Source organism: Staurois parvus, unplaced genomic scaffold (genome assembly GCF_062004578.1).
Source record: "Staurois parvus isolate SC_StPar_1 unplaced genomic scaffold, SC_StPar_1.0 ptg000943l, whole genome shotgun sequence".
NCBI lineage: Eukaryota > Metazoa > Chordata > Amphibia > Anura > Ranidae > Staurois > Staurois parvus.
This window is the reverse complement of record NW_028318739.1, coordinates 126,255-139,872: the sequence shown is the minus strand read 5'-3', so window position 1 is coordinate 139,872 and position 13,618 is coordinate 126,255. Positions and strand designations below refer to the sequence as shown.

The 13,618-nt window shown below is 44.1% G+C and overlaps 1 protein-coding gene and 1 pseudogene across 5 annotated transcripts in view; both read right to left on the bottom strand.

Moving 5' to 3' along the window:
• The window catches only part of LOC149441807 (protein turtle homolog B-like), an 89,780-nt gene that overhangs the window by 52,747 nt on the left and 23,415 nt on the right, over positions 1-13,618 (bottom strand). For all 5 annotated transcript variants that reach the window (XR_016307293.1, XM_089656867.1, XM_089656868.1 and 2 more), the window contains exons 3-8: positions 4,222-4,368; positions 1,807-1,958; positions 1,428-1,545; positions 1,166-1,307; positions 478-623; positions 107-249 (exon numbers count right to left, since the gene is read on the bottom strand). Coding sequence is in view for 4 of the 5 variants with exons in the window: in XM_089656867.1 (XP_089512993.1) it covers positions 107-249; positions 478-623; positions 1,166-1,307; positions 1,428-1,545; positions 1,807-1,958; positions 4,222-4,368 (848 nt within the window). In the remaining variant the exon portion in view is untranslated. The remainder of the gene's footprint in view (positions 1-106; positions 250-477; positions 624-1,165; positions 1,308-1,427; positions 1,546-1,806; positions 1,959-4,221; positions 4,369-13,618) is intronic.
• On the bottom strand, positions 8,478-11,238 carry LOC149441808 (uncharacterized; annotated as a pseudogene).

The window sequence follows — 13,618 nt, the reverse complement described above, 5'->3', positions numbered from 1 at the left end:
CCAACCACCAAATCACCCACCAGTCTCGATCACATAGAACACCTGACCAAAGTGGTGGAGAATGACAAAATGAATGAGTGATTCTGCCACAATACCCATCACCAACCTTATCCATCTTCAGGGGTCGGCCATCTTTATTCCACTTCACATGGGTGACAGGCGGCACAGCGTCCACAGGGCAGCGGATTTGACCATGAATACCGACCGGAACATAGATGACAGGTGGCATGTTGACTACTCGTGCAGGATCTGTTAAGACGAAAGATCAATTACACAAGAGGCAAAACACTTTAATATTGAACTTATTACATGCTCTGCCAACTAGACATGACTAATGTATTACATTTTTGGCAGCTATCTGGAAACCGAAGGAACCCAAAGAGGATCTCGGATGAGGACAGTGACTTCCCCTTTAAGGTTGTGTGTGTTGATTTAAAAAACCCCTGTCCCTATATGATATCCTCCAGCCAGACTCACACTGGATGGTGAGGTATGCTGATGCTGATGGAGAGCGTCCAAGGCTGTTGCTAGGCACACAGGTATACTTCCCAGCATCCTCTGGTTTGACCCGGAATATGATGAGCGTTCCATCGATGAGGATACGAACCCTCAGCTTCAGGTCACTGCCACAAGAGAGAAAATGCAACGCTTGTTAGAATTGCAATGTCTGATGAGGCTACCATTCAGCTTTTCTACATCGCACAACTCACACCTCAACAACTGTTGATTAACCGTCCAGTGAGAAAATTTATAAGAAAAATATAATCTATAATTTTTTCCCTCTCTCCCATCTTCATCTCTAGTTAAATCAGGAGCTGAATGGTGTTTTAAAAGCTTCAAGAGGGTTGCTTGAAGCTTGCCCAAACTTCTGCGAAAGCTTCATTAAAGTTTGCTGTTCACACTACTCCCATACATGCTGAAGCCCATGTGAACTACACCATACAATCTAACAGACAGATCCCTACAGAAGCAAGTACATTCTAATGGAACCAATACATACAGATACAATCTAATGGAGAAACCCATTAACACACACCTACACACATATTGATGGATGGACACAAAAACAAACACACACAAACACACACACACCTTCAATCTGACAGGTAAATCCCTACACACAGACAATCATCTGACAGGGAAAAAGGTTATCAGGCCAACTTACTTTTTAAAGAAGACATTCTCATCCTGCCAGTACCAGGTATAGGTGAGGTTTCCTGGATACGCTTCAGCCTGGCATGTGAACAGGGCATCCTGGGAAATGTTAACGGTGATGTTCTCAGGAGGGGAAACAATGAAAGGCGACCCTGGGGACAGAAGAAACATTACCTCAGCTGCCCAAAACAGGCCATGTTGTCACCTGGAGGCCAAGCAGCGAGGGCACACCCCGGGGACATGGCAGCCTGGAGCAGATGAGACGCCGTTACCTTGTACTAGAAGCCGCGTACTGTGAACTGCTTCTCCCTGAATACTGGTAGCGCGGCAAGTGTATGAGCCCCGGTCTTCACGCCCAATCGAAGAAATGGTCAGACTGCCATCGTTCACCTGCAGAAAGCAAGCACATGTCAACAACACCCACACTTCAACCAATGACACTCACTGCTTATATCCTATATGGCGTAGGACCCACAGCAACCCCAAACTTTTACCTACTCCAATCCTGGTCTATCACTAAAATATCTGCCTATGAAGAAAATTCATGTTTTGCCCTTCTTCTACACAAATTAAAACCTAAATACTGGCTATTCTGCATGAAATCACGTTACCCGTAAGGGGGGGGGGGGGGGATTGTGACTTGTTACCCACCTGATATTTTGGGGTTCCCCCGAGGAACTCGCCCTCTCGCAGCCATGTGACGGTTGGCTTTGGATTCCCAAAAGCAGTGCAAGTTAGAGTGATGCTACTTCCTTCCTTCACTTCCAGGTACTGTGGAGGGGTCTCAGTGAAGGTTGGAGGAGCTATTAAAAGATAGAAATGGGGGGAATAAGACTACAAGCAATCAGAGATATACAATTAGACAACCAGGAATCAGAGATATACAGTATGATGAACAGAGATATACCATAAGATAGGCATAAATCATAGAAATACAATATGACAATCAGGGATCAGAGATATACAGTATGATGAACAGAGATACCATAAGATAGGCATAAATCACACAGAGACAATATGACAATCAGGGATACAAAGACAATAGGGCAACCAGGAATCAGAGATATACATGTTGACAGTGGGGGGTCATAGATACACTATTACTGCAAGGGACCAGGGCTATATAATAAAGAAAGCCAGGGATCAGGGCTATATAATAAAAAAAGCCAGGGATCAGGGCTATATAATAAAGAAAGCCAGGGATCAGGGCTATATAATAAAGAAAGCCAGGGATCAGGGCTATATAATAAAGAAAGCCAGGGATCAGGGCTATATAATAAAGAAAGCCAGGGATCAGGACTATATAATAAAGAAAGCCAGGGATCAGGGCTATATAATAAGACAGCCAGGGATCAGGGCTATATAATAAGACAGCCAGGGATCAGGGCTATATAATAAAGAAAGCCAGGAATCAGGGCTATATAATAAAGAAAGCCAGGGATCAGGGCTATATAATAAAGAAAGCCAGGGATCAGGACTATATAATAAAGAAAGCCAGGGATCAGGACTATATAATAAAGAAAGCCAGGGATTAGGGCTATATAATAAAGAAAGCCAGGGATCAGGACTATATAATAAGACAACCAGGGATCAGGGCTATATAATAATATTTTCAAAAATTCAAGAAAACGGACAAGATTTTAAACATCCTGTGGATAAGGAAAGGAGAAAGTTGGTAACAGATACAGCTCACTTGGAGGAAAAGTGGTTACCATTAGCAACACTGTTTCACTGGGATAGTCCCCAAAGCACAAATGACCCTCCTAGAGATAGGTGGTCATTGGATGATGGCGAGTGTCAGTCCATGTGGGGAACTATTCTGAGCACAGGTTGTATTGTAAACGGAGTTCACAATTAAGAAATTGACAGTAGAATATCAGCACTCTGCACCATTTTTTCCCCTTATTGGGACTGAATCTATTTAATTCTGTTTATTTTGTTATACAATTCATGCTGATTTTTGCACTTATGCGTGGTCCATATGGTTATTTATCTACATTATAAGACAGCCAGGGATCAGGAATTTACAGTATGACAACCAGGAATCCAAAACATACAATATGACAGCGAGGGATCACCGACTGCATACCCACACAGATGGCAGCAGGGAGATCTGTACAATAAGCTCAGTACACATTCTCCAACCAAACCCCCTAAAAAGCCGAAGATAAAAGTTCTGAATGTCTGAACAGTGAGCGAATTTTGGCAGAAGAAAACATAAATGTGCAATTACTGTAATTATGGCATGGTATATCACATAGAAGAAATACATGAAAAAGATAGAACTGTGAGGGGACACAAATGTATCACCTGAGGTACAAAATATTCACCCTAAATCTAGCCGATTTAACTTTTATATGGGGGTTCCATACAGGGAAGGTGGCTGAATAAAAGGCTCATCTGCCAAGTCCATCTCTCTTCAACTTCAGAATAAAATAAATAACCACCTTTGGGGTAACTGGGGTCAAATCTGCCACACAGGGCCAACTCCTTCCGGATCAATCCTCTGAGGAAAAAATACTCCCAAATTATAACAATTCAGAACCAGAAGAGTAATATTCTGTGCACAACACATCACTATAATTGTGTCTTAGAAATACATCCTCCGTCTATTCAGTACAATAAGTAAACAGGCTGGAACACTTGGCAATAACTTGGATGCTGAAAGAAAGAAAAGTGTGATATTTTTTCTGTGCCCACAACAGGTCTTGGAACACTACTGAAAGTTCCCCTAGAAGAGCGTTCTTATAGAGACTTACCTTGGAGCACACCTGTAGGCAGTCAGATTCTATAAGAAGAGTGTGGGAACAGAGAGCTGATCCAAAATGGATGTATCTGGTCAACATGCCACCAAGCTACGGTTCTCCATCCCAAACTTAAAATATTCATAAAGCAAACACTAAATTCAGTTGTAGAGCTAAGAGTTGCAGCGTGTCCTGACACTGGTCAGGTATTGCCTATACCAGGCAGAGGAGGCAATGTGAATATAATGAGCACCAAGAACACACCTTATCATATGTTCTGATCATTCTTCATCCTCTGGCATTGCCCATACACCATACTCACCGTTCACTGTCAGATGAACCCAGCTGCCGTTGTGAAATGTGTCGTATTGCTGCTCCAGCATCAGCACTTTGCACTCGTACCAGCCCTGATCTTGTGAGCGAGCCTGGTCAATGCGCAGCGATGCTTTGTCATGGAGGGTGGCACGGCCTAAAAAGATAGCAAAACGATCAGTAAAATTCAGACAATATATTACCATGGCCATTGTTTAGGATTCTTGTAATGGATGGCTTTTTCATGATAAAAAGGTGGAGCTTTTATAAAAAATATATTGTTGTCATATTGTGACAAGTCAGGAGAGTATTCATCCAGACCTATAATGTCACGGACACCTCCACTTTATTGATGAGAAGAAAACAAGGACAGCAACTGCTATTGGGAGAATATAATGGCCTATGGTGGAGGAAACTAATAATTGCAACAAGTCCAGATTTGTTGGCACAGTTGAAGCTTTTAGAAGGAGCTCCTCTCCTTCAATTTCCAAGGGTATATACTATGGAGCTTATGACTCATAATTCCTTCTCACTCCTCCAAAATGTAGAACTCACGTCTCTTCACATTTTTTTTATTGCAGAAACCCTATGTCACTCTCTTAGCTATATGTTAATCTAAGCTTGTAAACACTTCACATTGTGCAGCATTTACAAAGCACTTACTGAGCTTTGATCAGATTTTTTGTGGCTCTGGAAACATCCTTCAGTTCTAGCCTGGAATGGAAGCTCTGCCTGCAGCTTTATACAAACCATTATTAGGCTTCAGGGAGAATTCAACAAGCTATGGGACACCACTGGGCTCTGTAAACACTAAATGATTAGTAAATGTCTACTTGAGCTTGCTAAATGCTTGGTTAAAGCTACAGCCAGCTTTGTCATCTTATGTTGCTATACTTTTGGGGGGGGGGGGGGGGGGGATTTACTAAAACTGGAAAGTGCAAAATCTGGTGCAGCTCTGCATAGAAACCAATCAGCTTGTTTTTTTGTTAAAGCTTAACTGAACAAGCTGCAGTTACAAGCTGATTGGTTAACATGCACAGCGGCATCAGATTCTGAGTGCTCCAGTTTTAGTAAATCCCCCCCTTTGTGTGTCCAGTTTGGGAAGTGCCCACACATCACAGTAAATCAAACTGAACAGCAAAACGTGTAAAAAAAAAACCTGGTAAACCCAGTAAATGAGCAGTCAGTTTGTGTACATATTCTCAGCTCTAATTTAGAGCCGGACCCTCAAACCAAAAACTATTACAATAAAAAGAAATGGTATACAGAATCAAAGTGATAAATCTGCACTTAAAAAAAACAAAAAACGTTGTTTCATTGCTATTAAAAGTAGAAATTTGCAAAGGTCTTGATCTCTTCACAAAAAAAAAAAACCAAAAAAAAAAAAAAACTATATTATTGCTAATATTGAGACATCATTGTTTATACACCTCAAATCTCCTCATTCAGGTAGTTCAGTCAGTAACAACTGTTCTATAATAAATAAATAAAATAAATAAAAATAAACCATGTAAAATCCATGTAATATGACTGGACAAACTTTCAAAAGCCTCTTCCCAGCAGAAGTGATAGCAGCAGTATCACCTATGAAGGCAGGTACACAGACATAGGGCTCGGTGAATGGAGAACTGTTCAACACACTTAAGATGACATTTATTTTCTGCCTAACATTTTGCCTTCCCTGGTCCCTTTCTACCCTCATCAACATGTTAATGACATTTTAAATAAAACATGTTTTCATTAAATACTTTATTTCAGACCTAGTGGGGTAATAAATGGGTCCCTGTGCTTCTCAATGCAATGCAGGCAGATCATAGCTGGTGGGAGGGGCCGGCAGAGTGCTGTACACAGCTTCCTGAAATCATCACAGCACCCTGCTTCCAGGAGCCACCAGCTCTGATACAGGCAGTGGACTTGCTCTTGGAAGGAGTTATGCAGATATCAGAATACCTTGATGGTGCTGTGCATTGTACATTAGGCACCCCCCCCCCCCCCCTCATTTTCTTAAATCTATTTGCACTCAAGCTTGATATGACCTACTGTATTGAGATATAGATCAGTATACAGGTGTGACAGCTCATGGATACTGTTTACACTCATAAGCTGTGCATTGTATATCTAAAGGGGAATTTTTATATGAGATTCAACTTTTTTCTTTTATGACATGGTCACTGTGCAACCTGACCTTTATGTCACATTATACTATCATACTTGACCCTCCTTTTGTATTGTAACTCCACAATAACCACTTGATATCTGCAGGGTTTTACAACCTTCATGACCAGGGCATTTGTGCTATTGCCAGTTAAAGCAACTGCACAATCATACAACACTGTCCACAAATTAAATTTATATCATGTTTTTTCACACAAATAGAGCTTTCTTGTGGTGGTATTTTATCACCACTGGGTTTTTATTTTTTTATTATGTAAACAGAAAAAGACGAAAGATTTTTTTTGGAAAAAATCCTTAGTTAGACTTACCAGTGATGGTATTTCTAGAAGCCTTTCAGGACAGCACCTGGAGGGAGTGCAGCTCCACCCTCAACACAGGAAACACAGCCTCTTCCACCATGCCCTCAGTTATAACCGAGTAACCTCTGACAAACTGGAAAACAGAAAGCGAAAAAACGGATACCATGCCAACCACAGAATTACGGACATAGTAAAAAAAGGGAGGGTTAGAGACTGCTGTCCTGAAAGGCTCCTAGAAATACCGTCACCGGTAAGTCCAACTAAGGATTTCTCCCCTCACCTTTCAGGACAACACCTGGAGAGGATAACCGAGTAACTTACCTCTAGAGTGGGACCACCACTTGCAGGCCCTTCCTGCCGAAAGACTGGGCTATAATGGCGTATAAATGTGGAAAAAATGGATCAAGTAGCCGCTTTGCAAATCTGTCCTGGAGATGCACCAGCCTTTTCAGCCCAAGAGGCCACCACCGATCTTGTGGAGTGTGCTGCAACCCCCTCCAGATTAACTTTGTCTAATGCCCCATAGGGTTCTTTGATGGCCTGTTTGAGTCATCTGCCCAGAGTACTTTTGGAGACTGTCTCCTCTTTGCGGTTTCCCATAAAGAGTATGAATAAGAAGTTCGACTTTCTAAACCCCTTGGACACTTCCAAAAATCTCAACAGACATCTTCTCAAGTATGAATCGCCTCTTCCCCTGGATTAGCTGGAGCTGTACAGAAGGTAGGCAATACTATTTCCTGCTTACGATGAAAGGATGAGGAGATTTTCGGAAGAAAGCCCGGATCCGTTCTAAGGACCACTCGGTCCGAAAAAATAACTAAAAAAGGTTCGGAAATCGACAGCGCCTGGATCTCACTAATCCTTCGAGCTGACATAATGGCAATTAGAAAAATGGTTTTTAGAACTAAATTTTGCACCGACACTTCCTCTAGGGGGCTCAAACTGTTTCTTTGTGAGGCCCTGTAAAACTAAAGACAAATCCCATTTTGGAAAAAAAAAAAACTTTAACTGAAGCTGGCCTGGTCCTGGCCAAAGCTTTAAAAAAAATCTAATAGTTAGCACCTCCTGGGATAACTTTTTCTCCCGGAATGCAGATATTGAGATTTAAGGGTGCTTGCAGCTAGGCCCTTCTCCATTCCTTCATGGAGAAATTCCAGGACTGACATGACTCTGTTCACCTGGAAACCCTTCTCTGAACACCAGGAATTATACTTTCTCCATACTTTCAGATATATTGCTTTAGTCACTTTCCTGCTTGAGACTAAGGTGGCAATAAGCTTATCTGATAGCCCCTTTCTTCTTAGGAGTTCTTCAAGAACCAAGCTGTTAGGTTGAATCGCTCCAAACAGGTCGACCTGAGTAACACCCCAGGCTTCTGAGATCAGCTGGAACACATCCTGATTCAATCCCCACTTGGACTCTACTACTTTTCTTCTGCTCAAGAAATCCGCCAGCTGATTCTGCGAGCCCTTTAAGTGAATGGCCGAGAGGGAGGCCAAATTCTTTTCTTCTCAAGACAGGACCTCTAGTGCCAACTCCAGGAGTTCCCTGCTCCTTGTGCCCCCTTGTCTTGAAATGTAAGCTACCACTGTTATATTGTCCGATAGGACCTGAATGTGCTGCTCTTTTGCTGACTGTTGAAAGGAAAGAAGACCCAGCCGGATGGCTTTCAATCCCCTCCAGTTTGAGGACTTCCTGGCCTCCACTTTGGACCACGGGCCCTGTGCTGACTGATCTCTGAAGTGGGCTCCCCACCCCCATGCACTCGTGTCTGTCGTTAGATGTTTGGACTTTGGAAATTACCATAGCAGGCCCTTCCCTAAATATGTTGGATCTCGCCACCACCAAAGCGCCCTCTTCACTTTTGGAGCGATCCTTATAGGCATGTCCAGAGGATCTGGATATGTCCACTTATGCAGGATGCCCCCCTGGGAGGGGACGGGAATGGAATCTGGCCCACTGAATTGCTGGGATGGTGGCAGTAAGCAGTCCCAAAACGGACATGGCCACTCTGACTGACATCGACAGGTTGCACTGAACCTGCCTAAGGCCCAACTGGATCCTATTTTCTCCTCCGAAAGGAGTATCCTCTGTTGAATGGAATCTATGATATATCCCAGGAACCTTATTCTATGGGCTGGAATCAAGTTGGACTTTTCCAGGTTTAACAGCCATCCTAAGCTTCTCAGATGAGCCTGAGTGGTCTGAAGATCTAACAGCACCTGTGTCCTGGTTTCTGCAAACACGAGTAGGTCGTCTAAGTATGGCACCACCGAAATCCCTCTCAACCTCAGAGGATCTAGTGCTTCTGCCACGACCTTGGTGAACAACATTGGAGAAGATGACAGGCCGAAGTAAAGCACTGCAGGTGCCAGATGGACAATCCCAGATTGACCACCAAACGTAGGAACTGCATCCCGCAGATTGATAGTCGCCATAAAGCAACAAGGGATAGCAGCTTCCTCACTGAAAAAAATTGTAACTGTGCGGAAGTGCTTGTACTGAATGGATAAGTTCAGTAACTTCAGATTCAAGATTAGACGGAACTTCCCTGAAGGCTTTTGGACTAAGAGGATGTGCAAGTACAACCCTCAGCCTTCTTGTTCCCTTCTCACCTGAATGATGATCTCCTGCTGCATCAGCTCCTTCAAAAAGGGACGTCATTGATGAGGCCATCTCATGACTCCTTGAGGGACTGGACACACAAAAATCTGGATGGTGGGGTGTGGGAGAACTCCAGGCCATACCCCTGGGTCACAATATTTCTGACATCGGCACTTGATGTTGTTTCTTCCCACAGTGAGGAGAAGGTCCAAAGCCTCCCTCCCACCGGAAGAGAGATGTCATTGGTTCTTGGATGGCCTCTTTGGGGGTCTGAAGAGTACCTCCTTCCTTTACCCCTTATTCTCTGGAAACTCCAATTTCTTTTCTGGGCCTGTTCCTTATGTTTTTGAGTTTGTGAAAAAAGATAAAAATTCTGACTGGTTGCTTACTTTTCCACAGGAAAGCTTTTTTCTTATCTGCTGTTCTATCCAGCACCGATTCCACATCTGGGCCAAAGAGCAGGTTCCACGAAAGGGGGATTCCGCATAACTTCACTTTAGAAGCCGAGTCTCCCGATCAGGTCTTGAGCCAGATGGCTCTCCTTGCCGAGTTGACCAATGCTGAAGACCTGGCTGTCATTCTGATAGATTCTGCCGATGCGTCAGCCATATACTTCACAGCTTTTAGAAAGAATTACTCCAAAAGCTCCCTCCTGGAGTTCCCTGCCTTGACATGATCACTCAGCTGTTCTAACCCACACTCCAAATTTCTCGCCACTACCATGGAGGCCATAGCCGGCTCGAGGTTGGTCAGGGAAGAGTCCCACGCTTTAAGGAGTGAGTCTGCCCTCTTATCTATTGCATCCTTCAGAATGTCCATATCCTCAAAAGCCAAGTCAGTGCATCTTGAAACTTGCGAAAATGCCACATCCAACCTCTGTTTCTTATTCCACACCAGGGACTCGTCTTCCTCGAAGGGAAACCTTCTTAGAGATTTGGAAAAGAAAGGACCCCTTTCTGGATCCTTCCATTCCTTCTTTACTGAGTCTGAGAATACCTGATGGACCAGGAAGACTATGTTTAGCTTGTCTCAGGCCCTTGTACATTTTATCATGGACTGACAGGTGGACATTCTCCTCTTGGATTTCCAGCGTCATATATATTGCTTTCAGCAGGTCGTTCACCTCTGCCAACGATAGTTTGTATCTGGACGAGCTTGCAACCTGCTCCTCACCGTCCTCTTCCTCCAAATCTCTGAGGAATGGAAGGACGCTCTCTCTGTCCCTTCGAGTCGCCGATTTCCTTTTGGCCTGAAAAGGACGGCCATGGACTGGACAAGGTGCTATGTTTGCAAAGCAGGGTGAAGTGTCAGTTTATCCAACAAGGATTGGACTGACCCCAGAGTCTCCGACAATCCCTTCTTGACAGAAGCAAACATGTGACTGCATTGCTGCAAAGATTCTTCTTTTACTAAATCTGCCACACATACTTTACAAAGCGGTTTTGGCCATGACTCTCTCAGGGGATTCCTACAAGACGGACACTTCCTTTTAACTGGTGTGACCCCCTTTGTCTTGACCATAGCCTTGACCTAAAAAATTGGAAAGGAGCAGGACAACAGAAAAAACCCAGATCAGACTCCCATCCAGCCGGATCCTCCTCAGCCCACCCTCCTAACCCACTGTGCGAAGGTACGAGAGAGAAGAGAGGGGGAGACTTAGCTCACACTACCCCCAAGTCATCCCCCTGAGCCATGCAGCAGAGCAGTCACCTCTGTGCCACAGCAGCAGGCTTCCCAGGGAAGGCAACAAAGAACATACCAGAAGAAAAATCGAAGGAGCCCCACTGTAAGGATAGAAGCCACCACTGTACTCCCCTTACCTGGACTAGGCTGGTGCATGATGCGCTTGCTTCTGCCGCCACTGCTGGACCCTCTGTCTCCTCCATCCTACAGAGAGCGCAGCTTACCGAGACCTGTGGTCCTTTAAAGTTCCCGCCGGTCTCCAGCATCCTGGTGACCTGGAAGCACCTGCCGACTTGCCTCCTCCCCTTGCATTGCAGCGGCTGGAACCAATGCCGTCATGCCCCCGCTGTGCGATGTTCCCCGCCGGTTGGACCAGCCAGGACCTCCAGAAGCTGCCTGTAGGCTTCCCATGGCCCGGAAACCCGGGAGACCCGCTCCCTGCGAGAGGAAAAAGTGTGGCAGGACTCCCCGGCTGGTCACCGCTCCCCTGAGCAGAAAAGGACCCCCCCAACCAGAGGAAGGAGCTGGGCTGGTCCTCATGATCCATCTGGGAGGTAAAAGACCAACGCACTCCAAACGCTGAAGAGAGCACAGCCTCCTCATAACCCAGGTTCCTTCGGCGCTTCCACCATGGCAGAGGAAACACCATAACTGAAGGCATGTGGAAGACGCAGACTTTTAAGTTGCAGTGTTTCCTGTGTTATGGGTGGAGCTGCACTCTCTCCAGGTGCTGTCCTGAAAGGCGAGGGGAGAAAATATCTACTTTCTGTTATAAAACATATTTAATCCCCATTTCAGTCTTTATCCTCTGAATCTGAGGGCGACATTATCTTGGCGGGTGATTCAAACTTGGCTTTAGATCATACGTTAGATACATCTCATGCTGTTGAATTTAAATCCCTTTCTAAGCAAAATCACAAATTTGCACAATTATTATATCTCTATTTATTTGTCGATGTCTGGAGGGAGGCCAATCCCACTTCTAGAGACTCACTCATTTCTCTATGGCTCATAATCATTCTCGTATTCACCATGTTTTCCTCCTCTCGGAACAGTTATCTAAAATTACCACTGGCTAAATTTGCACCTACACCCTGGTCAGACCATGACCCTGTGGTGCTGACATTTTCCAATTTGATGGGTAAACTGGCCGAACCACACTGGAGTTTAAATGAGTTGCTTCTTAGTAAGGAGTCTTATTGCTTGGACATTGTTGATCATCTAAACTCCTACCTTGTAATTAATAAGGCAGAGGATACTATGCCTGCTGTTAACTGGGCAGCTCATAAGTCCTCCGTCAGAGGCTTTTTTATCCAACTGTCCTCCAGACTTAAAGAATATGAAGCCTTAGTCACCCAACACAAAACTACCCCAAATCCTGACCTGTTACACAAACTCATTCCTAAACACTCAGTTGGCGCTCCCTGAAATTAGGCTTTCGGGGGTCATATTTTGCAGGATCCTCAGAAGATTCTCCAGGAATTCCACAATTTCCATGCTAAACTCTATAGTCAGCCTCAGACTGCTGGTCCTTCAATTCAATACTTTTTGGGGACTCTGCCTCTTCCGTTTCTCACTGATGCCCATAGAGAGCTCATGGAACAGCCTATTACTTGTGAAGAGCTCCACAAGGTCATTAAGATCCTGTCATCACATAAATCGCCTGGTCCCAATGGTCTCCCTAATAAATATTATAAAAAATTTTCTGAACGTCTTCCCCATATGGCCCTTTATTTTAACTCTTTAAGAGATGGTGGTGTGGTTCCTCTAGGTGAGAAGAAGGCATAGATTAGTGTAATTCCCAAACCTAATAAATATTCTACTGATGTTCTTAATTATCACCCAATTTCGTTAATTGTGACTTGAAAATTCATAGGAGACTTTTGGCCCTGCGTCTTAAATCTTTTCTTGTGCAGTATATTCAAAAGGATTAGTCAGGCTTCACAACTGGACAGCAAACTTTAGATGAGATCGCTGGTCTATCACCTTGATCTCTGCTGTATGTTCTAAGTGGGATGCTCCTCTTTCAGGGAAATTGTGCTCTTTTCATTCGAACCTCCACAAGGGTTTTGACAGCCTGATTTGGGAATATTTATTTGCCACCCTTGAAGGCATTTGTGTTTGGTTTCACATTTCTTGAACACTTTATACGATACTCCTTCAGCTCAAGTTTCCATTAGAGGCTATAGATCCTCATTGTGCCCCATCTGACATGGCACAAGACAGGGCTGTCCGCTCTCTCCATTGCTTTTTGTATTGGCAATTGAACCTTTAGCTATGGTGATTTGCTCCCACCCCTACATCCATGGTATCTGTTGTGGGCAACAGGAACACAAATGTATTTTATTTGCGGATGGCATTCTTATGTATATTACTGCCCCTCAGGTCACTACCTAATTTGCCATCTCTTCTAAGCCAATTTTCCCAACTCTTTGGGCTTTCTTAAATTCTCAAAAAAACGACAGCTCTTAACGTTTCATTACCCTCTTCTATGGAGCAGACTCTCCGGAACACTTAACTTTCACACACCATTCCTTGCCATATTTAACGATTCAATTAACTGCTTCTATCGAGACTATCAGGCTAATTACGCCCCCCCCTCCTTTTTTAAAAACTTTAACAATCTTTGCCATTGGGCGGACTACT